Source organism: Lynx rufus, unplaced genomic scaffold (assembly GCF_022079265.1).
Source record: "Lynx rufus isolate CCGP_SWC_20201006 ecotype Redwood Valley unplaced genomic scaffold, mLynRuf1.p SCAF_10, whole genome shotgun sequence".
Taxonomy (NCBI): domain Eukaryota; kingdom Metazoa; phylum Chordata; class Mammalia; order Carnivora; family Felidae; genus Lynx; species Lynx rufus.
The window spans coordinates 12,718,929-12,744,572 of record NW_025814824.1 but is presented as its reverse complement, the minus strand read 5'-3'; the positions used below and the strand labels follow the sequence as shown (position 1 = coordinate 12,744,572).

Here is a 25,644-nt window from a genome sequence, read left to right as displayed (position 1 = left end):
TTTTAAAAAAAAAGAATTTCTTGGTGGTCCATTTGAAGAAATATTATCACATCTGGTACAAGTGAACCTTTCATGCAATGTATAATCAAATCACCCAAAACGATAGACCTAGAACTTCACTATGTTTAGAAAACAAGGTAAATGAACAGTTTTATGCTTACCTATAACAGATGCATAACTAATGTCTATGATTGGCAGGATTATCTAAGACTTTGATTGTATCCTGTAGTCAAGGTCATGGGGGAATAGCTAACTCTCATCCATGTTAACCTTAGTTTTTTTACGAACAAATCCCTGGGAGTTGTGTGTGACAGAATTATCTTGGATCGGCTGAAAATAACTGGACATATACTTTTAATGACAGGAGTATCTTTCCATTTCTATCAACAGCCTACAAAAGCCTGTTCTTTTCACCTTTCTGGAAGGCCCACTGTGAAAACCAAATTCTGTATCTTCATGATATCCCATTTCTCAGATTCCATACCCTCTTAATTTCAGTAGTGTTCAATCTGCATGCCACTTAGCTCCAAAATACCTCTTTGTGGTACACTTTAAAGCATCTTCATAGACCAAGTTTCATATATATATATATAGATAGATAGAGATAGATATAGATATAGGTATAGTTATATATAGATATATATTATAGATATATGTAATATTACATGTATATATGTACATGTATATTATATAGATGATATATATTACATATATAATATATAATACATTGTATATTATATATGTAATTATATATATAGTATATGTATTATAAATGTAATTATATATATTATATATGTATAATATATATATATATTTTTTACCTTTTGATCTCACTCTCCCATTTCTCCCATCCCCTACCCCCCATCTGTAGCTATCGCCAGTCCTTTCTGTATATCCATGAGGCTGTTTTTTGTTTGTTTAAATTCCACATATAAGAGAAATCACACAGTATTTGTCTTTCTCGGTCTTACTTCACTTAGCATAATGCCATCAAGTTCCATGCATGTTGTTATCAGTGGCAAGATTTCATTCTTTTTAAAGGTTGAATAATATTCCATTAGGTATATATACAATTCTTTTATCCATTCATCTGTTGATGGACACAGGTCATTTCAGTATCTTAGCTATTGTAAGGAATGCTGCAATGAACACAGGAGTACGGATATCTTTTCAAGAAAATGTTTCAATTTTCTTCATTTTCTTTGGACAAATACCCCAAAGTGGAATTGCTGGATAATATGGTAGTTCTATTTTTAATTTTTTGAGGAGTCTCCATATTCTTTGCCATAGTGGCTGTGCCATTTTACATTCCTGCCAACAGTGCATGACGGTTCCCTTTCCTCCACATCTTCACCAACACTTGATTCCTTCTCTTTTTGGATACTAGCCATTTTAATAGACTTGAGGTGGTCTCTCACTGGTGTTTTGATTTGTATCTCCCTGATGATTTATGATGTAGAGCATCTTTTCATGTGTCTCTTAGCCATCTGTACGTTGTCTTTGGAAAAAACGTCGAGTCACAACTCGGCCCATTTTTTTAAACTGATTGTTTTCATTGTTGTTTGGTGTTGAGTTGTATGCATTCCATATATATTTTGGATATTAAACGCTAATTGGGTATATGATGTGTAAACACCTTCTGTCATTGCCTTTTCATTATGTGGATGGGCTGCTATGTAGAAGACTTTTAGTTTGAGGTCGTCCTACCTGTTTATTTTTGCTTTTGTTGCTTTTGCTTTTGGTGTCACATTCAAAGTATCACCACAAACACCTATGCCTTTGTTATTTGGCAGTGTGTTTACGGTTTCAGCTCTTACATTCCAGTCTTTAATCCATCTTGAGTTAATTTTTGTGTATGGTATAAGATAGTGGCCCAGTTTCATTGTTTTGCACGGGGCTGTCTGGTTTTCCCAATCATATATTCCTTACCTCCGTCCTAAATTAATTGATCATATATGAGTGGGTTTATTTCTGTTCCATTAACTTAGGTGTTTTTATGTCAATGTTATACTGTTTTGTTGCTATAGCTTTGTGATACAGTTTGAAATAAGGGAGCATGATGCCGTCAGCTTTGTTCATAAGAGTGCTTTGGCTACTGAGCGAGCATCTTTTGTGGTTTTATAAAATTTTAGGAGTGTTTCTTCTAATTTTGTAGAAAATGCCATTGGAATCTTGATAGGTATTGCATTGAATGAAGATGATATTGGGGTGCCTAGGTGGCTCAGTTGGTTAAGCATCTGACTCTTGACTTTGGCTCAGGTCATGACCCCAGGGTTGTGGTTTCAAGCCCCACCTCAGGCTCCCCACTGGGCATGGAGCCTACTTGGGATGTGTGAGCTCGCTCTCTCTCTCTCTCTCTCTCTCTCTCTCTCTCTCCCTCTGCCCCTCTTCTACTTGTGCATCCACTATATCTCAAAATAAATGAACAAACTTTTTTTTAAAAGATTGTTTGGGGTAATATGGATTTTTTTATTGTTAATTCTTCCATTGTATGAACATTGGATATCTTTCCCTTTTTTTCCTATGTCTTCAATTTCTTTCATTAATGTCTGATAGTTTTTGGTCTTTTACCTTCTGGGTTAAATTTATTCCTAGGTATTTCATTCTTTTTGGAGCAAATATGAATGGATTGTTGTCTTAATTTCTCTTTCCGATGGTTCATTATTAATGTATAAACATGCACCAGATTTCTGTATATTGATTTTACATCCTGCAACTTTACCGAATTCATTCTAGCAGTTTCTGATGCAGTCTTTATGGTTTTCCATATATAATATCATGTCATATGCAAAGAGCTTAACTTCTTCCTTTCCAATTTGTATGCCTTTGTTCATTTTTCTTGCCTAATTGATCTAGTAATATGGCATTTCCAGTACCATATTGAATAAAAGTAGCTAAAGCAATCATACTAGTCTTGCTCCTGATTTTACAGGAAAAACTTAGATTTTCACCTGGTCATATATGGCTTGTGTTAGATTGAAGGGAATTCCCTATTTATACCCATTTTAGAGTTTTTAATATAAATGGATGTTGAATTTTGTTAAAGGCTTTCTCTGCATCTGTTGAGATGATCATAAGATTTTTATCTTTCATTTTGTTAATGTAGTATATCACATTGAGTGATTTGCAGATGTTGAACCATCTTTTCATCCCTGGATTAACCTCCTCTTGATCATGGTATATGATACTTTAAAGTATCGATGGGGGCCCCTGGGTGGCTCAGTCAGTTAAGTGTCCAACATCAACTCAGGTTGTGATCTCACCATTCATGAGTTTGACCCCCACATCGGGCTCTGTACTGACAGCTCAGAGCCTGGGGCCTACTTCTGATTCTGTGTCTCCCTTCCTCTCTCTCTCTCTCTCTCTCTCTCTGCCCCTCCCCCACTCACACTCTGTCTCTCTCAAAAGTAAGTTTAAAAATTTTTTTAAAAAAAAGTATTGATGAATTTAGTGTGTTATGTTCATCAGGGATATTGGCCTATAATTTTCTTTACTTGTGGTGTCCTTGTTTGGTATCAGTATCCATGGAATGCTGGCCTCCTAAGATGAATTTGGAAGCATTGCCTCCTTTGCAGTTTTTGGGAGAGTTTGAAAAAGATTGGTATTAATTCTTCGTTGAATGTTTGATAGAGTTCCCTGGGGGAGATGTCTCATCTTGGACTTCTGTGTGTTAGGTTTTTGATTAAATCTCATTACTAGTACTGGCCTGTTGAGATTTTTTATTTCTTCATGATTTGGTCTTAGTAGGTTAGATGTTGCTAGGAATTTAGGCATTTCTTCTGGGTTGTCTAATATTTTGGGATATACTTGTTCATAATAGTCCCTAATGATCCTTTGTGCTTCTGTGGTATCAGTTGTAACATCTTTCTGATTTTATTTAATTTCCTCTTTTTTTTAATTTAAGGATAGTTGACATACAATATAATGTTAGTTCCAGGTGTACAACATAGCGATTTGAGAAGTTTCGACATTCTGCTCTGCTCACCACAAGTGTAGCTACCATCTGTCACCATACAGTGCTATTATAATATCATTGGCTATGTTCCTTATGCTGTGCCTTTTATTCCCGTGACTTATTCCATAAGACGAACCTGTATCTCCCACTCACCTTTACTGATTTTGCCCTTTCCCCCAACCTCTTCCCTCTGGCAACCATAGTTTTCTGTATTTACAGATCTGATTCTGCTTTTTCTTGTGTGTTTATTTGTTTTGTTTGTTTGTCTTTCAGATTCCACATATGAGTGAAATCGTATGGTATCCATCTTCCTCTGTCTGACATATTTCTCTGCTAGGTCTGTCTGTGTTGCCAACAATAGCACGATCTCCTCCTTTTGATGGCTGTGCAATATTCCATTGTGTATGTATGTTTGTGTATAATATATAGATCGCCCATCTTTTTTTATCCATTTGTCTGTCAACGGACACTTAGGTTTTGCTTCTGTATCTCAGCTGTTATAAATAATTCTGCAATAAATACAGGGGTTCATAGGTCTTTTCAAATTAGTGTTTTCATTTTCTTTGGGTAAATACCCAATGGAGGAAATATAGGGTCATATACCATTTCTGTTTTTAATTTGTTGAGCAACTTTCATACAGTTTGTCCATAGCAGCTGTACCACTTTTCATCCCCACCAACAGTGCATGAAGGTTCCTTTTTCTCCCCTCACCAGCACTTGTTATTTCTTGTGCTTTTTATTTTAACCATGCTGACGGGTGTGCAGCGATCTCTCATTGTGGTTTTGATATGCATTTCCCTGATGATTAGTGAGGTTGAGCATCTTTTCATGTGTTGGCCACCTGGATGTATTCTTTGAGAAAAAATGTCTACTGAGGTCCTCTGCCCATTTTTAAATTGGATTGTTTGTTGTTTTGGTGTTGAGTTATATAAGACTGTTCTACATTTTGGTTATTAACCTTTTGCCAGATATATCATTTGCAAATACTTTTTCCAGTTCAGTAGGTTGCCTTTTTGTTTTGTTAATGGTTTCCTTCACAGTGAAAAAGCTTTTTATTCTGATAGGGTCCCAATAGTTTATTTGTACATGTGTTTCTCTTGCCAGAACAGGACCATACTGTTCTGATTACTATAGTTTTGTAGCATGTTTGGTAGAATTCACCTGTGAATCCATCTGGTCCTTTTTAATTACTAATTCAATTCCATTACTAGTAATTGGTTGATTCAGATTTTATATTCCTGATTCAGTTTTGGAAAATTATTTTCCTAGGACTTTATCCATTTTTTTCTATTGTCCAGTTTGTAGGCATATGATATTTTATTGTAGTCTTTGATGATCCTACATGTTTCTGTGATGTCAGTTTCAGATTTTATTTCTTGGGGTCGTTTTGTTTTGTTTTGTTTTGGTGAGTTTGGCTAAATGTTTATCAATTTTATTTATCTTTCAAACAACCAGCTCGTGGTTTAACTGATTTCTTTTCTTTTTTTTTTTTTTTTTTTTTTTTTGTCTCTGTGTCCTCTATTTCTTCCTTGATCTTGGTTATTTTCTTTCCTTTTTTAAAAAAAAATTTTAATGTTTATTTTTGAGAGACAGAGCATGAGCAGGGGAGGGGAGGGGAGGGGAGGGGAGAGAGGGAGACGCAGAATCTGAAACAGGCTCCAGGCTCAGCCTGATGTGGGGCTCAAACTCACAATTGGTGAGATCATGACCTGAGCTGAAGCTGGACGCTTAATCTGAGCCACCCAGGTGCCCCATGTTATTTTCTTTCTTATACTCATTCTGGGTTTTGCTTGGTCTTTTTCTAGATTATTTAGGTGTAGGGTTAGATTGTGAATGTATATTTTGTTGTTTGGGGATGGAATGTTCTGTGCATATCGGTTACATATATGTGGTCCAATGTATCCACTATTTCCTTATTGATTTTCTTCTTGGATGATCCATCTATCCATTACTGTAAATGGGTGTTGAAATCCATTATTATTGTATTACCATCAATTTCTCTCTTTATGTCCACTAATATTTGCTTTATGTATTGAGGTACTCCAAGGTTGGGTGTGTAGATATTTCCAATTGTTCTATCCTCTCGTTGGGTTGATTCCTTTATCATTATGTAACGCCCTTCTTTTTCTCCTGCTATAGTCTTTATTTTGTCCAATAAAAGTGTTGTTACCGTGGCTTCCCCCCCCCCATCTCCATTTGCATGGGAAATTTTTTTCCATCCCTTCACTTTCAGTCTGAACGTCTTTTTAGGTCTGAGGTGAATCTCCTGAAGGCAGGATATAGATAGGTCATTGTTGTTGCTTTCCAAACAATTCTGCCACCTTATATCTGTTGATTAGAGCATTTAGTCCATTTACGTTAGCAAATTGAATAAAGCAATTGACAGGCAGGTACTTATTGCCATTTTGTTATTTTTTTTCTGCTGTCATCTTTAAGTCTTCCCTTCTATTAACTGTAGACTTCATCTTTTTCTTCTAGTTCCTTGAGGTATAAAAAGTTTGGTTGTTTATCAGATGTCCTTGTTTCTTCAGGTAGGCATTTATTGCTGTGAGTTTCTCTATTAGTACTGTATTTGCAGCATCCCATATGCTATGTTTCCATTTTCATTTGTCTAAGGGTATTTTTTAAATTTCTCTTTTGATTTCTTCTTTGATCCATTTGTTGTTCAGCATCATATTATTCTTTACATATTTATTGATTTTCTGGTTTTCTTCATATAATTAATGGGTAGTTTCATACCATTGTGGCCAGAAAAGATGCTTGATATATTAATCCTTATTGTCTTGTTTTGTGGCCTAACATATAATCTATCCTGTGCACTTGAGAAGATTGTATATTTTGTTGCTTTTGGTTGGAATATTCCAGATATATCTGTTAAGTCTATCTGACCTAATGTGTTGTTTAAGGCCCATGTTTCCTTATCGATTTACTATCTGGATGATCTATACATTGATGTAAGTTGGGTATTAAAGTTCCCCACTTTATTGCTGTCTATTTATCCATCTAAAAATTGATGTATACATGCTCCTTTGTTGGGTACACAAATATTGACAAATGTTACATCCTTTTATTGAATTGATTACTTTATCATTATGTAATGCCCTTGTTTTTCTCTTACAATAGTCTTTTTTGTTTTAAAGTCTGTTTTGTCAAAGGTAAATATAGCTACCCCAGCTCTCTTGGTTTCTGTTTGAATAGAATAGATTTAGTCATCTCTTAACTTCCAGTCTGTGTGTATCCCTACACCTAGAGTATCTTGTAGGCAAAATAGAGATGGGTCCTGTTGTTTAATCCATTCCATCATTCTGTCTACTGAAAGTAGAATTTAGTCCATTTACATTTAAAGTGATTAATGATAGGTATGTGTTTGTTTCCATTTTGCTATTGCTTTCTGGCTCTGTTGTAGTTCTTCTGTTCCTTTCTTCTTTTGTTCCTTTCTTGTGTTACTTGATAATTTTCTGTAGTAGGATGCTTAGATTCTTTTCTCTGTGTTTTTTGCTTGTGGTTACCATCAGGCTTACACATAACGACTTAAATCTATTCCTCTATTTTATGTTGGTAACACTTAACTTTGAATGTATTCTAAAGTACTCTCTCCCCCACATTTTAGGTTTTTAATGTCACATTTCAGGTCTTTTTATCTTGTGTATTCCTTAACTAATTATTGTTATCATAGTTATTTTTACTACTTTTGTCTTAATCTTCATACTAGCTTTAAAAGTGATTAATCTCCCTTACTCTGTATTTAGTTTTCTAGTGAGATTTATTCTTTTATATGTTACTAATTAGAACCTTTTCTTTCAGCTTTTAAAGAGGTCCCTTAGCATTTTTTTGTTAAGGCTGGTTTAATGGTGATGAATGCCTTTAGCTTTTCTTGTCTGGAAAATTCCTTATCTTACTTTCAGTTGTGAATGATAACTTTGCTGAGTAGTGTATTCTTGGAAGGTTTTTTTTTTTTTTTTTTTTTTTTCTTTTAGTTCTTTGGATATATCATGCCACCCTATTCTGGCCTGCAAAGTTGCTGCTGAAAAAAATCCGATAGTCTTCTGAAAGCTTCCTTGTACATAACAACTTGTTTCTTCTTCTGGCTTTCAAGATTTTGTCCTTATCTTTAACTTTTGACATCTTAATTATAATGTGTCTTAGTGTGGGTCTCCTTGGGTTCATCTTATTTGGAACTTAGTGGGTTTCCTGGATTTGGATGTTTGTTTCCTTCCCCAGGTTAGGAAATTTTTCAGGCATTATTTTTAAAAAAGAAGCCTTCTGCCCCTCTCTCTGCTTCTTCTGGAATTCCCATAATGCGAACATTAACTCATTTGTTGTTGCCCTATAAGGCTCTTAAGCTATCTTTACTTTTTTTAATTTTTCTTTTTGCTGCTCAGATTGGGTGAGTTCTACTGCTTTGTCTTTGAGTTCACTGATCCTTTCTTCTGCTTCATGTAACCTGTTGTTAAATGCCTCTAGTGTGTGTTTTAGTTCAGTGATTGTATTTTTCAGCTCTACGACTTCCATTTGGTACTTTCTCATACTGTACATCTCTTTGTTATATTTCTCACCGTATTCATCCATTTTTCTCCCCAGTTTAGTGAGCTTCTTTATGACCATTACTTCGAAGTCTTTAATGGGTAAATTACTTACTGCCATTTCATTAAGTTTTTTCCCTGAGTTTTTATCTTGTTCTTCAATTTGTAACCTACTTTTTTGTTGTTTCATTTTGTTTAACTCTCTGTTGGTTTCTATGTGTTAGATGAAGCAGCCACCTCTCCTAGCCTTGAAGAAGTGAATTCATGTACAAGATAAGCCACAGGCTCCTAGATGTGTGTGTTAAATGTGATGCCAGGTTCTCAAGCTGGTGCTTTAACATGAGATGAGGCTCTGTGTATTGTGTAGGCACAAACAGCTGTGTCTGAGCTGGGCCCTGGGGCAGGTGAGTGCAAGCACACAAGCCCTTGCACAGCTGTTTCTCAGATTGCTAGTCTTGTGTGTTTGGGGGATTGCGAGCCCCATTGGTTTACAAAGTTAGATGTCTTGGGGGCTCATCTCTCAGGTGCACATATTAAAATTTGGGGTGCCTGATGGGTTTGAGCTGAGCCCTTCACTACTCAGGGAGAAGCTCTGGGCTTGCAGTTCCGTCCTAATTGTAGGTCACTGCACCTAGGGTGGGGGGTTGTGGCAAGTTTGTGTCCCAGCCTCTCCTACTCTTGACTTGTTTTCTCTTTTGTCCAATGTGTAGGTGTTGCTCAGTCAACTTTTAGGTTATTCTGAGGACATTGTTCCTTATGTAGCTGTAGGCTCAGTGTCTGTGGGAAGAAGGGAGTTTGAGATCTTCCTACGTCCCCATCTCGAATCAAATCCCTACCCTAGGCTGTTTCTTGAGAGAGGAATTGTATGCAGGTCTGATTTTTTTTTCCCTTAAAATACATACGCAAGTGTTTTGCTTGTAGTACATGTAAATGAAGATTGAATATATAAATAATGGAATATGCGCAAATCCATCAGTGCTGGGAGAGAGGGCATTGATTGGCTCATGATACTGTTACTGAGCCGTAGTCCTTCTCCCCTTTTTAACAGAGTGGCTGGAGTTTAACTAGGAAAAGAGACACATAGCTAAAGATGACCTAGTCCAGTGTCGCACAGGCCATGTGACTCCGTTCAGGAGAAGAACAAAAGTAACATGGGCTGCTTGCATGTGGTTCTCTTAAAAGGGGTGACTGTGTCTTCCTCTTACCCCTTTCTCCCTACTTGATCATTTGGATACAAATGGTGGCAAGAGTTGAAGCAGCTCCACCTTGGACCATGAGAAAGAACCCAGTTTCGAGGATGGCAGAGCAGCAAAATGGGAACTGGTTGAGGAATCCCAGACTGCTTATGCTCTGTTAAGAAAAGAATAAACTTCTATCTTATCTAAGCTCTATCTGGGTTTTTGTTACAGCAGAACTTGCACCTGAACTAAGGTATAAGTATTGATGGGAATGGCAGTGTCTTAGCCCTAACAACGTGCATTACGTAACCGGAACAACTGTTTACGGGGTAGCTCCCAACAATCCAGAAGGCAAAGTATCTTGATAAAAAGGCAGCACGGTATCCTGGAAAAAAAAGTAAGCCTGTTTCTTCAGCCTCACCTCTCCCATTTACCAATAGTAAAAGTTTGCAGAAGTCTTACCATTGCTAAGTTTCTGTTGATCTACAGTTAAAGGGTTGTTGGGTGGAAATACTTGGAGAGTACAATACAGCTTATAAACAGATTATTACTCCATCTAGTTTACAAAGTAACTTGAGGCTTACCAGGGCTAGCCTAATCACTCCAACGATTCCCCTTCATGATTTAAGACTGTGAAGAGAATGATCTAAGCCACTTGGAAGATTGTTTCCAGCCTAGCAGCTAATATTTGAAGGTGAAGAATGACAGGTCAGACAACACTGGCACTACGTGAAGACTGTAAATAATATGAAGAGAACTTAAAATTTATTATTCTATCATAACACTGGACAGTTTGTCCCCAAACTTCTACACTGAAATGATGTGTCTCAACCTACTCCCCAGTGGGTATTTGGCAAGAATGAAGGGACCCCCTGGCACTGTGCCTTCCCCCACCCCTCTTCACATGTGGGCCTGGACGCCACCCGAGTGTGGAAGCTTGCTCCCAAGAGAATAAAGGAAATAACGAATTTCTTAATGGGTGGCCAGAAAGGTTAGGCACAATTTATGGCAGTCTGCCCCCGAACAGCCAGCCTGCGTCTCAGTGTCTCAGATGAAGCTGGGGCCCAGAGTCCAAAAGCTGCCCATAGGCCCCTCTCAGCTTCTCCAAACCCTCTAGAATGAATCTAGGCAGAGCAGTCATGCTCTTTCTCTTTGGGGTTAAACAAAGCTGGCTACAAACAAAAACAAAAACCTAAAAAAACAAAATCTTCCAACCAATCGCCAATTAACTAATTTCAGAGCAATGAGGGCATAGTCCTATCTCAACAACAACCCCCCCAAAAATCCAAATTTTCCCCCGGGAATAAAAAATAAGCCCGAATGGTCAATAGAGTCAAATCTCCCCAATGTGCAAAGCGTATTATTAATTAGAAGCTTTCCAAAATAGATGGTGTGAGTATACAGTAACGAGACAGAGTGGAGTATCTTGAGGGTAGCGCATCGACCGGATTCAAATTTCATGAAGGTGTAAGAAAATAATTTTATCTCTACATCAAAAGTCTCCCTCAAAGCGTACAGGTGCCTGTGTCCTTTGAAAAACTGACACAATCAATAAAATAGAACTCTACGTTAACTTCACTTGAAAGGGAATTCTCAGACCTCGATGTATAAAATACACCGTATATTATGCTTTTTAAGATTTAAATTACAAAACTGTAATGAAGCTGGAGAAAAAAATGAGACATTGATGAAGTGCCACTAGGATGCCAGGTGCCGTTGATGCCCCTCAGCTCATCTGCTCCCTTCCACAACTCTGTGCATGAAGTATTCTCATTTCACAACAAGGGAACTGAGTCGAGACAGGAGCTTAATGTATGAAGACAAAATGATTCTTGTGAACGTTTTTAGCAAACCTAGGGCTTCAGGCTAAAAGCTGTTGCCACTCGTGTTGTAAGGTGGCTTCCTCAGATGGTTGAAACCTTTTTTCATGATGTTCATTGCTTCCATTAGACTGTAATCTCCTTGCAGGCAGGCAAAGAACTAAATATTTGATGGCTTTTGAACATGGACCAGCAAAAGCACACCAGACAGACTGGTTTTTCACTAAATGCGAAAAACAAAATGACTCTTAATAAGGTTGAAAGTGTGAAAACAGTTTTCAATTAAAATAACCTACGCTAGCTGTGCCTGGGTGGCCTGGGTCAGTTGAGCGTCCAACTCTTGATTTTGGCACAGGTCGTGATCTCACAATTTGTAAGATCCAGCCTTCTGTCAGGCTCCATGCCTAGCACAGGGCCTGCTTGGGATTCTTGCTCTCCCTCTCCCGTTTCCCCACTCATTTGCCCGCGTATGTACTTTCTCTCTCTCTCAAATAAAAAACACCATACTCCAAAAGAATATGAAAATATGCATTTATTACCAACAAAGCGTTTCCCACAGAGGTCTTTTTCCCCAGTGATACACACACACGCACGCACGCAGACACACACTATGGCAGGACAGAATTACATTTTTCACAGACTAAAGATTCATACTCCAAAGAAAACAAGCACGTGTCCAAAAGACAATCAGAAAGCAAAAAAATCTTTACTTCGAACACTAAAAATCTTTGAATAGAGACTCTCTCCTTAGGCAAATTAATGAGGATTTTCTCATTAAAAATACTTGTCACCTTCAGGTTTTGAATATTTTATTCATCAAATCAGACTTTCACTTGGCGTTTGTACAATTTGTATGTAATTAGAAATCAACCTTTGCAGAAAATATATGAAGTTTTAAGTGGCTGAGAATATAATGTGTTAGACTTATTCTCTTATTAATATGTTAAAATGATACATAATTTTTCATTTACAGTTCAAAATCCAATGTAAAACTAAATATTTGTCCAGTAGAGAAATATAAAATGCTTACAAAGAAAGTATGGAATAATTACTGGCATATGTAAATTGCAATAAACTTGACCATTTGATTTGCAAACACAACTCATCTTCAAGCTCTGCCTGCCCACGGGTCACCTGCCTGCAGAAGGAAGATGGTTGGCACTCGGACACAAAACACAGGACAATAAGCGTGTATCAGTAAAGATATTTTGGTGGAAAGCAAAGTATTAAACAACAGAAACATTTGGGAGCACTGTCCCTTTAATAGGTTACCAAGTTTTTCAATGTTTACGTGAGTTGTTACACCAGTAAAAATGTTTTTTAAAATATTTTCATAATACATGCATTAGACTGAGAAGGCTCTTTTAAAATTTTTTCAAGAAAAAAATACCTTTTTAAAGAGAAAATGTCCAAGTGAGAGGATATAGACTTGCAGTTCATTATTTTTGGACCTAATAAGAATATAAATTTCCATGGCTATTTATGAATATACAAAGCCCAAACTGAATGCGATTCTGCAATTTATTCAAGCTACCAAGTCAAAAAAATAATTCTGTCATGACTGGAATGGATCCAATCCGTTGTTCAGAGAGACGTGTTCTTGGATTCGTCCATTATCTCACAAAATTTATCTTTTAAAAGAATAGAATTGTTTTGGCACTGTTAATTAGTGTAACTCAGAGATAAACAAATGATTCTCTAATTCTTCCCTGCTCAAAGAAAACAGTTCAAACTAGATTTTCTAGGACAGTGGGGTAGGATCAACATGGTAAGGAAGGACCTCAAAGCTTAAGTTCTAGAAACAGTATGTTTTGAAACAAATCAATGCTTTCCCTCACTCTTGACATAACACTGAGAAATTTCAAATATAAACTGTAGAAACCAGTATATGAAATCTTAAGAAAAAACCCTTCTAAAAATAATTATAAAAATGCTTTTAGAAATTGAAGATGTAAAATACAGTTGACTTTAAATTAAAAAAAAAACAAACCAAACCCACCCCACACACACTTTACAGGGTTATTCTTTAAAAACTTGATTTTCTTCTGTCAATCTTTTGCTGCATGTTGCATCATCTAGTGGCCACCTTGTGGCGTTTCAAACAAGTCCTACCGTTTTTGAAGCCCAGCATGTTTTTCCCTTGAGATACCAATACAATTAGAGTGTCAAGTTTCATAAAGTTTTTTTAAAGGCCTATAAAATCACATTTCCTAGTGGAGATAAGGTAATCCTTTTTAATAGGAAGAAATGAATAGACTTGTCATAAATTATTATACATTAGTCTAGACATTTCCGTATCAATTTTTAAAAAATTAAATAGAACACTGGGAGGAAACTATGACTTGAGCTGCAGAGTCCTCTTTAGACTCTGACAGTAATTAAAGTTACTCTGGAATTCTAGCTGGAGGTTAGCAGGCCCACCACACTTCCCCTGCACCTGTGATGTAACACAGTCAACACCTTTTATCATGGGAACCCCGTGACATACAGCCAGAGGGCCAAGGACTCAAGTTCAACAAAAGCTGAAGACTAATTTCTACTACCGGATAATGTTCCACGGACAGAAGTTACTAGGGTCTCCAATCATCAACCCGTTTGTGTTTAACAGGTTTCCAAAAATGACTGATCTCTTAGTCTTTAGTGAATCTCCTTTTATTCAAGCGAGCCACACTTAGAAACAGGATTTAACCAGAGAAACGTCACAGCTGTCGCCCTCTACTTTCACTGCGGTTGAGTGAACGTGATGCGCCGCCGCCGCCTCTGGAAAGCCTTTAGGTTCCACCTGTTAGGTTCCAACATATGAGGACCGTTGTAGACAAACAACACAGTCATCTTTTCAGAATAAGGAAGATTCTGCAGGAGCTGTGTTAAAACAAAGGGGCACATAATGCCGTATATTAAGCACGATTTACCGGCCTCACGTGGTGGGTCAAGTCAAATGTTACTTTATTTCTAACATAAATGAAATACTTCTGAAGTTCTCAGTTCAACATAAACCCTGCCAGACTGTGATCCTTCCTTGAGTGAGCGCGCCTGAAGCCCGGCCTAATGATCAACATGCCTTGTCAGTATTTCCCAGGCCAAATAAGATCCTACAGCTTCCTAGGTTGACCCTGGAAGTAAGTCCTTCAGAACATCCCTGGGATCCATTCTTCCACTCATTTATCCACAAACACTTCACAAGCAACTTGTACGGTCGTGAAAGATTGGTAGCCTGAAAAGTGTGTGACAGAGGGGTGGGTTTTTAAGGGCAGGGTGTTTGGTAGACAACAGAGCATGAACAGGTCTGGCTATTCCAGAGAGTATGTGCCAGACCCAGAAGACAGATTATACTCTTCAATAAAAATGTGCATTTAAGATGGACTTGCCAATAAAATTTTTCATGCATACTTAGTTTTAAAAAGAAAATCCAGTAACGTTAATAAACACAGCTTTGAGTTTACTGGTCTTACAATTCACCTACAGCACAAGATGTAACAAAAGACAATTTCCTGTTGTAATGGTTCTAGCTTACGGAAAATTCTCTGTAAGGATGATTCTGCTTTTATCAAAGTTAATGTGAGAAAAGAAGACGTTGGCTTAACTTGCGATTTCCTCTGGGTCAGGGCAGTGGTGCTGGTGAACGGTGAAGGGCAGTGCATCCCTGGACGGGCCCTTCTGGGGACATGAGCATCTCAGGTCTGAGTGTGGAATCCCCTGCTGCTTGTAAAAAGTGCTAACAGAGAACTTATCTAGAGAAGGAGTAAGTGCCAAAACCAGGGAGGAAATCTTGGTTCTAGAACATAATTCTATGCCTCCTACGTTTCTTCTTGCAATAATAAGGTCTCTGATTAAGTATGTCACTGGAACTTGTCCCCTTTAGTAATATAAATACTACTGTAATCCTTGGAGTTCCTTTTGTGGGAGTATTTCTGCTCACCTTTATGTATTGGGCCATAAAATCTGCTACATGATGAAGCCACAGGGGACTTCGGAGTTACATGAGCTCTTTAAGATTACTGATTACCCACCTTTGGTGTAATAAAGAAGTACTGAGATGTATTTTCTTTACAAGCAGTATTTACAACCATTTCAAACACTCTCCGTTCATTGATCGGGTCCATTCCCTAAACAACAATGATACTGATTACATTTACATCCACCACAAGATGCAATAAAACCCAGGTAAAGGAGTAAGCTCCACACCTGATTGATCTCATCAACTACTCTGAACGGACATCGATTGAGTTCCTGAAGGGCCATCAAGTACAACATCGTGGACACGCTTCTTTCACCCCCGCTCTGGTGGTGTGGAGTTAACTCATGCAGCTGCGTGCTGCTGCGGAACTTGACTCGAATCCGGATGCCGTACTTATCATAGTCCTCCTGTGAAACGTTCACATACTTGTTGAAGGTTCCGGGTTTCTCGGGCACTTACATACTACTATTCGAAAAGAGACTGAATAAATCCATTAGAAGAGGAAAAGCCGTAAAATTTAGTGACTGTAGTTTTATTTCAACAGATCTGTGAAGATGCCTAAAGGCCTGTAGACGGCAACTAGTTCTTTGATACTTTGTTGTTGCAGTTTATTTGTAAATAAAAAAAAAAAAAAAAGAAAGAAAACTGAGGTATAGTACCTGCTTTACAAAATAACTGTGAGGATTAAACAATCATCCTGTTTCATCTATAATTCCCCCAACTCCTTTTTTCAATTATTTTAAAGAAAATCCCAGTTGATCACTTGATGTATTTCTGAAAGGAAATTATTTTACCTATACTTGCAATGCCTTAACTTACAGCTCAAGAAACTAGTAACAAATTTGCAAATATTTTCATTCCTGTGTACTCTCTCTTGCTAAAAACGGAAACCACTAATAGACTGTACTTCAGTCAAGTTTGCCAATCTGCTTAGGAATGTTGTAATGTGGACAGTGGTGGATTTATAAATCAATTCACGCAGAGCCAAATAACCATTACCTCCCCGGATACAAAAAGTCAGTAAGATGCTAGCGACTGATCTCAAATGTCACACACACACACACACACACACACACACAAACAAAAGTGACTGCGATGGACTCCCGCAGTGGTATTTTCCTTCCTTTGAACGATTTTTTAGTAAGCAAAACTGTCACAGGCCTCATTCTACAATTAACAATTCACAAGTACTCTCAGCACATAATTAAAACTACTCGCCAGGAAACACGTGAAATGCAGTTTTACCTCATTTTCTGTATGCAGATCAACTTCACCAGCACACTGCATGGAACTAAAAAAATTGCTGAATTTTTCATTAATTTTTTCTACGAGCTCTTTTAAAGGATTAAGCCACCTTTCTTTTACCTGCAAATAAATTCAATATAAAAACACAAAAGAAGTATGACTATATTGATAGAAAACTGTCCCTAAGAAATGAAGTATCAATCTAGCCACGAGGACATGTGTAACTATTCGTTCCATGTAATTTCACTTTGCGCCGTTCTATGTTCCCGTGGGATAAATGGTGAGCACACAACAGAAGAAAAGATAAAGGTTAAATAACTACCTGTGAAATGTTTTCCCTGTATTTATCCAGTTCAACTTTCTTTATCTTTAGTTCCTCAGTTAATTGCTCTATTTCTTCTTCTCTTTTTGTGTATTCCTCAACGACCTGCCAGGGAAAAAGAATATTGAAGACAAATCTACCAAAGGATAAAATTACAGGGAATTGTGCATCAATTAAAACGTGAAGTGAAAATGCCCATTGTGTCACACTGTTTGTATGCAACTCATTTATGTTCTTGTACTGAAAGTGTTTTTCATCCTCAAAAAAAAATAGACGCTGCAGTATTCCAGGTTAGCCCCACTATTCTTTTTATAAAGGAAAGGCACAGAACAGTGTGTTCCTTAGGAAGAGTCTATTTAAAATTCTAATAGATTCAGAATCTGGCATTTAAAGCACATTGTTCCTGCTGTCTAGCTTATTATTACCAAGAGCTCTAGTACAGAGTGGGAGGCCGGCACTGGAGCGAAGTGTGTGCATGCGCGTGCGTGTGGGGTGTGTGGGGAGAGTGGCGGTGCCTGAGGGAGGCCAAAGGGGAAGAAGCATACTGTGGGATTCAGTCCTGTGAAGCAAGAAGCTCTTGATCTTTCTTCAGTTAATAAAGCATCAATTTCATCCAACGTGTTTGGAAGATCCTGGAAAGCCTAAAGAAGAAAAGAATGGTCTATTATTAGCAGACAGTACAGCAAAGGCAGTTCAATTTGAATAAATATTCTGCTGAGTATCTACTATGTGTTCAACAGCATGCTAGCATATAAGAAATCAAAAGAACTAAACAGGGTTTTGGGCCTTCGAATAGCTTACACTTTAAAAAATGCGAAACATATTGACTGAATAACACTGGGTAACACCTTAAGGCAGAGTATCAATGTTGAGTATTACAGTAAGCAGTACATATCATAAAGACTAAGGGAAGTATCAGTTCATGCTAGAGGAGCTACAAGAGAGTTAAGAGAAGGTAAGAGGCCTCAACTTCATCTCTGGGCCTTAGAGCAAGTAGCTAGGGAAAGGCAAGGCAGAGGGGAGACAGGAAGCTTGGAAAAAAGAATGAGTGCTGCATACCATGGGGGGTGAGGAGTTGTGTCCATTTGGAATGGTGGGTACTTGCTGAATTGGTAGAATGGGTCCAGAATATGTGGGGCATTGAAAGAGAGCAAGAAGTTAGAACTTTATACTGTACTTATGAAGAACGACAAAAGCATCTTAAGAATCCGGTTACTTTGACGGCAGAATCTCACCGTAGTACAGCTGACCCTCGACCAACACAAGGTTGGGGAGGCCGACCCCCACTGTGAGTCAAAAATATACGTATAACTTTTGACTCTCCTAAACGTAACTACCCACAGCCTACTGCTGACTGGAATCCTTACTGATAACATCAACAGTGGATCAACACATATTGTGGATAATACATGTTTTATATACTGTACTCTTACAATAAAGGAGGCTGGAGAAAAGGAAATGTTAAGAAAAACATGAGAAAAATATAGCACTGTTATTTATGGAAAAAAAAATTTACACATAAGTGGACCCTCACAGTTCAAACCCCTGTTGTTCGAGGGTCACCTGTACGACCTTTGGAGTCCAGGTGGTAGAGACAAGTCAGGGCAGACCCCTTCCTATCTGGGAGGAAAACGGTACACTGTGTTGCTAGCACAACCTGCAATGATCGCGTGGTATGAAGTACAAAATGAATCTTAAAACTCTGGAAAAGACCTTGAAATAATACATTAATATCTTATGTCTTTTAACTGTTTCGAAAGCAGTTCAACATCTACAGCCCTTCAGATAGGAAGTATCCGCTGTCGACGTGACTTGTCCGCTGGGCTTTCACCCTGTGCTTGACTTAAATGTGCTGGGTGTCTTCACCTGACTCCCTAACGGGCATCCTAAATCTTAGATGGTCACACAGAAATCTTCACTTCACACACCCTCCCTACCAATGTGAACAAACCTATTTCTCCTTCAATCTCCGTCATCTCAGTCAACGGCAGAATGTAGGGGTTGGTTTTCTCTCTCACCCTCCACCTCCAATCCATCAGCAAGTCCTGCTACTGTCAGTAACAGATCTGCAGATTGGCACGCTTCCCTCTTCTCCAGCCTCCCACCCCGATCCCTGCTGCTATTATTTCTGGCCTGGTCCAAAGCAATAATCTTCTGAACGGTCTCACTGCACTAGTTCTGTGTCCCTACTTGATTCTTCACCTGGCTGGCAGTTAGAGTGCTTTCCTACATGCCCGTCAGCCACATCCCTCTTCATAATCTTCCAGTGGGTGCCATCTCAAAATATAACCCAAACTCCTTCTGTGGGCGGTAAGACCCTACATGGTGTGACTTGTGCCTTCGTTTATGCCTGGATTACCAAGTTTCAACCGACTGAGATTCCTTCCATACTGACACATGACGCATACACTTCTGCCTAGGGGCTTCATGAGGAGCAATTTCCTCTGCCTGGAACACTTTTCTCCCCAAACACTCACTTGACTAATTTCTTCTCTGCATTCAGGAATCATCTAAAATAGTTATCTTCTCAAAGGAACCTTCTCTGACACTCTATCCTCTTACCTTGTTTTATTTTTCTTCTCAGCACCTCTCGATAGCCGACATTATCTATTTGCTTTTTAATTCGTTTGTCTGCCCCACCCTCCACACTCGGATGTAAATTTCAGTAGAGAAGTATCTGTCTTGTTCAAGGCCTGATAGATCAGTAACATTTTTAATATACGAATTATCTTCTAATTTTGTTTCTTTTGAAAACAGTACTTATCAAGGGTAGAACTGTACTGCTACTCTGAAAGAAACTACAGACATTGGACTAATATTTAGTTCTTTTGTAACTAAACGTACTTAGGAAAAGTTCTAGTATATTTTTATAGAAACAACAACCACACAATTTGTCTCATAGCTACTAAATCCCCATTATGTACCCTAATAGATCCGTTCTCTGTGGTGTCTGGGTCTGATACAGTAGAGTAAAATCTTTGAGGATTTGAAAATTCCAATCTAAATGAGTTTTTTTCCAGTTCTATTTATATCTTTAGTAGACATTCATTAGTTATTAAAATAGAGATTAGACATTAATTATTGAAATAGGGAAATACATATTTCACTACCTACTGAAATTAAGATAAAGTATTTTATCTAAATATTTTAAAAGTAGTTTTCTATTTTATTTAGACATTACTCTGCAAGAAGTAGGTATGTTGGACAAGGTGTGATCCCTACTTGCCAGATAAAGCTTAGGGTCACGGGGCCCCAAGTCATGGTAGAACGTGAACTACGGGCAGCGTCTCATTTATTAACTGAACTGAACAGTATATTAGCACATAAAATACAAGGAGGAAAGGCTCTTTTCTCCTTTTCTTACCAACAGATGTTAGCCCTAAAGATCAAACCATAAATAAGCACCCTCATTTCCAGAAAAATATGTTCACTTTGCCTTTTTCTAAACATCCTCTATTTACTGTTTCTTATAAACTAATTACCAATGCTATGTGTCCATAAAAAATTACACCCCACCTCCTGCCCCCACCTCTTACAGGTAGGTTGGGGGAAAAAAGCCTTTTGTCGCAAGAATGAATGTTCTGGTAGTGGTAATTGGGCAAGGGGACAGCAACAACCGACAACTGGTGCCCAAGTTTGAAGACAGTAAAGAAAATCCATTAAGCTTGATGACATACACATTCAGCTTAAAAAGGGGAAGATCCCATTATTTCTTTCAGCACATTATGTTTCTTATGGCACATTACAATGACTACACACTTTGAGCTTAAAAATAACGTGCTGAGTATACAACTTGTAGCCGTATATACTTTTTATACTTACTGTCTGGTATTCTTGAGGAACCGTCTGCTCTGCGCCCAGGTTACATACTTGCCTAGCTCTCTTCATCAGCTCCTTGCATTTCTGCAGTAATCTCTGTCTGCTTTCATCCAGCTCAATGAAATGTTGCTAAATGTAAGGAAGCATTTTTGACAATTTGTAGGTTACCGTTAGAAGATGACTTTATGAAATGACCACATTATACATGTATCTTGGAGGCACTGTGGATTCAGTTCCAGACCACCTCAATCAAGTGACTATCACAATAAAGCAAGGCAAATGAATTTTTTGGTTTCCTATATAACCAAACATATATATATATATATATATATATATATATATATATATATAATATATACACATATAAACATATGTCATATATATAAAAGTTATTTACTATACTGTAGTCTAGTAAGTGTTCTACAGCATTATCTAAAAAAACAATGTACATACCTTATTTAAAAAATAATTTTATTGCCAAAAAAATGGTAACCACCACGTGAGCTAGTAGCAAAGCCTCTTGCTTACCACAGGTCACCATAACAAATATAATAATGAAATATTATGCAATATCTGAAGAATTGTAGCACGTAAAGAAATAAAATGAGGTATGCCTGATATGAAATAAATTAGGGAATTTCAACTGATAAATCATCTAAAAACCATACCTCAAAAATCCTGACAGCTTTTGTTAGAGAGTAAATTTGAACTTAAACTTTAAAATTTATCAGCACATAATGTGACATTTCTCTAGTCCTTAAGACCTCTGAAATTTAAATTCGCTTTCTCCTGAAACAGTTTAACTTAGCTATGTATAATCATGCTCGAATAAAATTTGAAATACACAGTCAATAGGTTTCCTATCTGAAAACTCAGTACTCAAATGTAAAGAGAACCTTTCAATAGTGTTTGGTAGTTTTCCAAGTGCCTTTCATGTACTTATCATTTATTCATGGACCCATTCATTCCTTCACCAGATAATTACGGGGAATCCATTATATAAATGTCAGTATTTTATTATGCACTGAACAGAGAGAGGTGAATAAGGAGAAAGCTACACAAAATTATTATCATAAAAGAAACAGCTACTATTTATTGAAAGCTTATGTGCTGTGCGCTTCACATAGGATTCCCTCCTCACAATACCGTACAATGATATTATTTCCCATTTTGCACATTAAAAAGAGAATTAAAGCATCTTGGCCAACCGCACACATTTAGTTGCAGGCTGTCAGGATTCACATCCTTGCCTGCTTCTAGAACTCCTGCTCCTTTCATTATGGCACCATGCCTCTCAGGGGAAAGCAAAGCCAGCATGTGGGGGGGGGGGGGGGGAAGGGAGGGGAGAATGCAGGAAGGGCAGAGTGGTCACAGAAGTTATGACAGGTGAATGGTCTTCAAGGACAAGTAAGAAATGACTAAAGAGGAAGCAGCAGAAAGCATTCCTAGGACAGCTGATTACAAATGTGATGGAAGGAAAGCCTCCTTCTAAGGAGCCTCTAAGGCTTACTTAGGGAATGACAAAACTACCATAGCTGGAGAGGAGGTAAGGTTGTAAATATCAGAGTGGTAAGGTAGGTAAGAGCCAAATGTTAAGTTTCTGGGTAACGAGGGGGGCGGAGTGGAATGCCTTCTGTGGGCCAAGTTGGTTATAACCACTATCCTGTGTGTTAATTGATCCAATCATCATTACAGTCTTAGAGAAATGCATTGTCTTTTTTACATGTGGCTCAGAGATACTAAGAAACTTGCTCAAGGTTATAGCAAGCAAACAGGTTCCTAAGAAAACCGGTCTAGTTTGTTCTTTCCATTAAACCTCAAACTTTGGTCTGCCCACACAAAAAAACTAGAGGGGTGAGGGAGGGGGATGGTGAAGACTGTTAAAACAGTATTGATGCCCAGCCACGAGGCAGATCTCCTGATTAAGATCTCTAGGGCAGAGGCCTGGACATTTGTATTATTAACAAGGTACTCAGGTGATTTTTGTGCATATAAGTTGGATAGCAGATAAATTCAGGAGTACATACTGAACAGAACTCAAAATACAAAGCCAGCCTGACACGAATCAATGGTACTATGGTCTCTATATCTGAGAGAAAAGAAAGAGAATGTTAAAGACTCCCTATCACCCTTGCTTTGCTCTCAGGGCAGATCACACTGAAGCAGTATAAACAAGGGCCAGATGGAAACCAAACACTCCTCGAGTCTTCCACTCCTTTGTATTCCTCTGGGCCTTGACAAAGGATCGCAACAGTACAGCAAAGAAATACAGGAGTCGAACATCGAGGCCTCTGGGCTTCAGAAGACAAAACCTCACTCAACAGTTGCCTAATTAAATCTTTCCCAAAGAATAATGTCTTTCTGGACATACATGCTTTTGACATACCTCTACATATAGCACCTGTTTTCCCCCCACTCCAAACCAGAATTCATGGTGAGCTTTTTTTGTGGGGAGTAAGGGGCAGCAAGAAAGAGAGCATACAATTATGTAAGATAATGTTGTCAAGTCAGACTAGTGAAAAAGGCTTTATTAATAATTTTGCTTAGAGTCTACCCTTTAACAGTTAATAGGCAACAAACTTCATCTGTGTAAGACCTAGGAAGAGAAAAAGGCAAATTTACCAACTATGGCTCACCAACATCTCAGAAAGAACTACTCTGTGGGTATATATTCTGAAAGAATAAGCATTAGCTTTTCTCTGAAATTCTTTTTGAGAAAGTTCAATGGTCATGAACCACGTCCAAGGACATTTTACAAGGAAAAACTTCTCTAAGAGGGCCCTCTAGTGGAACAAATCAGAATTGTTCACAGCATTTCTTGTAAACTATAAATAGGATGTTGCACACAAAATCAACACAGTTAAGTATTCTACTTGACAATTTATTAAAAGAAGAGTCAAAACGAACAATTTCCTGTAAGAAAAAAAATTGGAGTTCTAGGTCTTATGGATTTCTACTAGAATATTAATAAATAAAAAAATTTCTACCTCAATTTTCCTCTACTGTAAATATAAGCATCACATTTCATAGCAATTTAACAGATTCAAATTTAAACATTAACTAAGTTTTAGTGCATATCACATAGAATACATATCTTAGAAATATGGAAAGAAAAGATAGTGATCTTGACTACTTAATATACAAGAATACAAGTTCTATTTCAATCAAATAGTAAAAACAAATGAAGTAATGGCAATAATACTATTGACTTGTTAAATGATCCCCCCTCGCCCCAAAAGAGATATCCCTTAAATAAAAAAAAAAGTCTGAAATCGTTCTGCAGGAGAGGTAAGCAGGTAGCCACAGAGGACAATACTAGATGAAAGAACAGAATTTCTAAATTTAGTAGGAGGCTAAATACATTTAACAATTTCTAATTCTTATCACTAATTCTGATGTAAATCTATATTTTTTAAGGAAACTGTCTTTGTGCTAGACAGTGTATTTAAGCATCTTGATCTATATTCAAGTGAATGAGGACGCCTGGGTGGCTCAGTCGGTTGAGCGTCCAACTTCGGCTCAGGTCATGATCTCACAGTTTGTGAGTTCAAGCCCCGTGTCAGGCTCTGTGCTGACAGCTCAGAGCCTGGAGCCTGCTTCAGATTCTGTGTCTCCCTCTCTCTCTGCCCCTCCCCTATTCACACTCTGTCTCTCTCTCTCTCTCTCTTAAAAATAAACATTAAAAAAAATTTTTAAAAAGTGAACAAGCACAATATTCCCACAAGTCAGACAGGTATTTTAATACCTATGGCTGTAAACAAACAAGAGACACGGAGTAGAGTTGGAAAACCAGTGCGTGGTTTAAAAGCAAGTAATAGGTATATCCATTGTGTCCACCTCCACATTTAGACGTACAGCTTACAAACTTGTCCTGACGATACTCCAGACGTCATTACCAAACAGGCTCACCACCATTCACCCCCCCTTGGGATGTCTGACAGCTCCAGAACCATGCTGCCCTATTTGCCTTCCAACAGTTTGAGGACTTCTCAAACTACATGATGGTTAAGTCACCTTGGGTTAAGTCACCCTCATGGACACAATCTCTACTGAAACTCTGTGTCAATATTCTTTTGTGAACATGTTTTCATGAGGAGGCTAAAATGGGAAGTGGTACTAACGGGTCCTTGGTGTAACCTGCCATGTGTTCAAGGGGACAAGCAGAAAAAACACCCCACTAGTTCTCCTTGTTTCAAATGAAGGAGGAAAGCAAGACAGAATAGTAAGAGCATCTGTGGGTCAATGACAGCCAGCAGAAGAAAGAGAACAAGGGAAAGAGAAGGTGCACTGCCACACATCGTACCACATATTCTCTCACTCATTTGGATGATTCAAGATGTGGGCTCAGGGAGCACGGTCAGTCAGCAACAAACAACTACTGAGGACCCAGCGTAAAAAATCAAACAACCTTACAAAGGAGATGGAGAAAGCAATTTTCAGATCAACTCGTTACAAAGAGAAACAGAATGGTGCAAGATACTGCTGAGGAAATGCAAACTCAAGTTGGCTAGCACTGAGTAAGATCGGTGTGGAAAAACCTGTGTGCGTGCAGGCACATCTGCGAGGGGTTAGGAGGCTGACGACTGAGTGGCTAGTTCCAGGTAACGAAATCTAAAGGGATAAGCAACAAACCAGAGATTATCTGTCTGGACGGTATAATGGGGCCATCTTTGTAAAAAATTACTGACTCAAGGACTGAAAACAAAACCTCCTCCCAAGAGACTTTCCTATTCCCTAGAGTAGTCCACTCTGCTCAAAGTATTAACACTGCTGCTGCTACGAACACAGAAAACCCTGACACAGAACGAAGGCTGGAAGAGCAG

The 25,644-nt window shown here is 38.1% G+C and overlaps 1 protein-coding gene across 4 annotated transcripts in view; it reads right to left on the bottom strand.

Moving 5' to 3' along the window:
- Positions 1-11,991: 11,991 nt before the first annotated feature.
- SMC5 (structural maintenance of chromosomes 5) overlaps positions 11,992-25,644 on the bottom strand; it is a 95,726-nt gene continuing 82,073 nt past the window's right edge. For 2 of the 4 annotated variants that reach the window (XM_047101945.1, XM_047101951.1), the window contains 8 exons: positions 20,825-20,950; positions 18,062-18,106; positions 17,548-17,643; positions 17,003-17,107; positions 16,681-16,800; positions 15,663-15,842; positions 15,488-15,583; positions 11,992-14,339 (listed from right to left, as the gene is read on the bottom strand). In XM_047101945.1, coding sequence (XP_046957901.1) covers positions 14,199-14,339; positions 15,488-15,583; positions 15,663-15,842; positions 16,681-16,800; positions 17,003-17,107; positions 17,548-17,643; positions 18,062-18,106; positions 20,825-20,950 — 909 coding nt within the window. In that variant the 3' untranslated portion in view covers positions 11,992-14,198. Of the gene's footprint in view, positions 14,340-15,487; positions 15,584-15,662; positions 15,898-16,680; positions 16,801-17,002; positions 17,108-17,547; positions 17,644-18,061; positions 18,107-20,824; positions 20,951-25,644 lie in introns of those variants that run through there. The other 2 variants (XM_047101947.1, XM_047101956.1) reach the window with 2 other exon arrangements.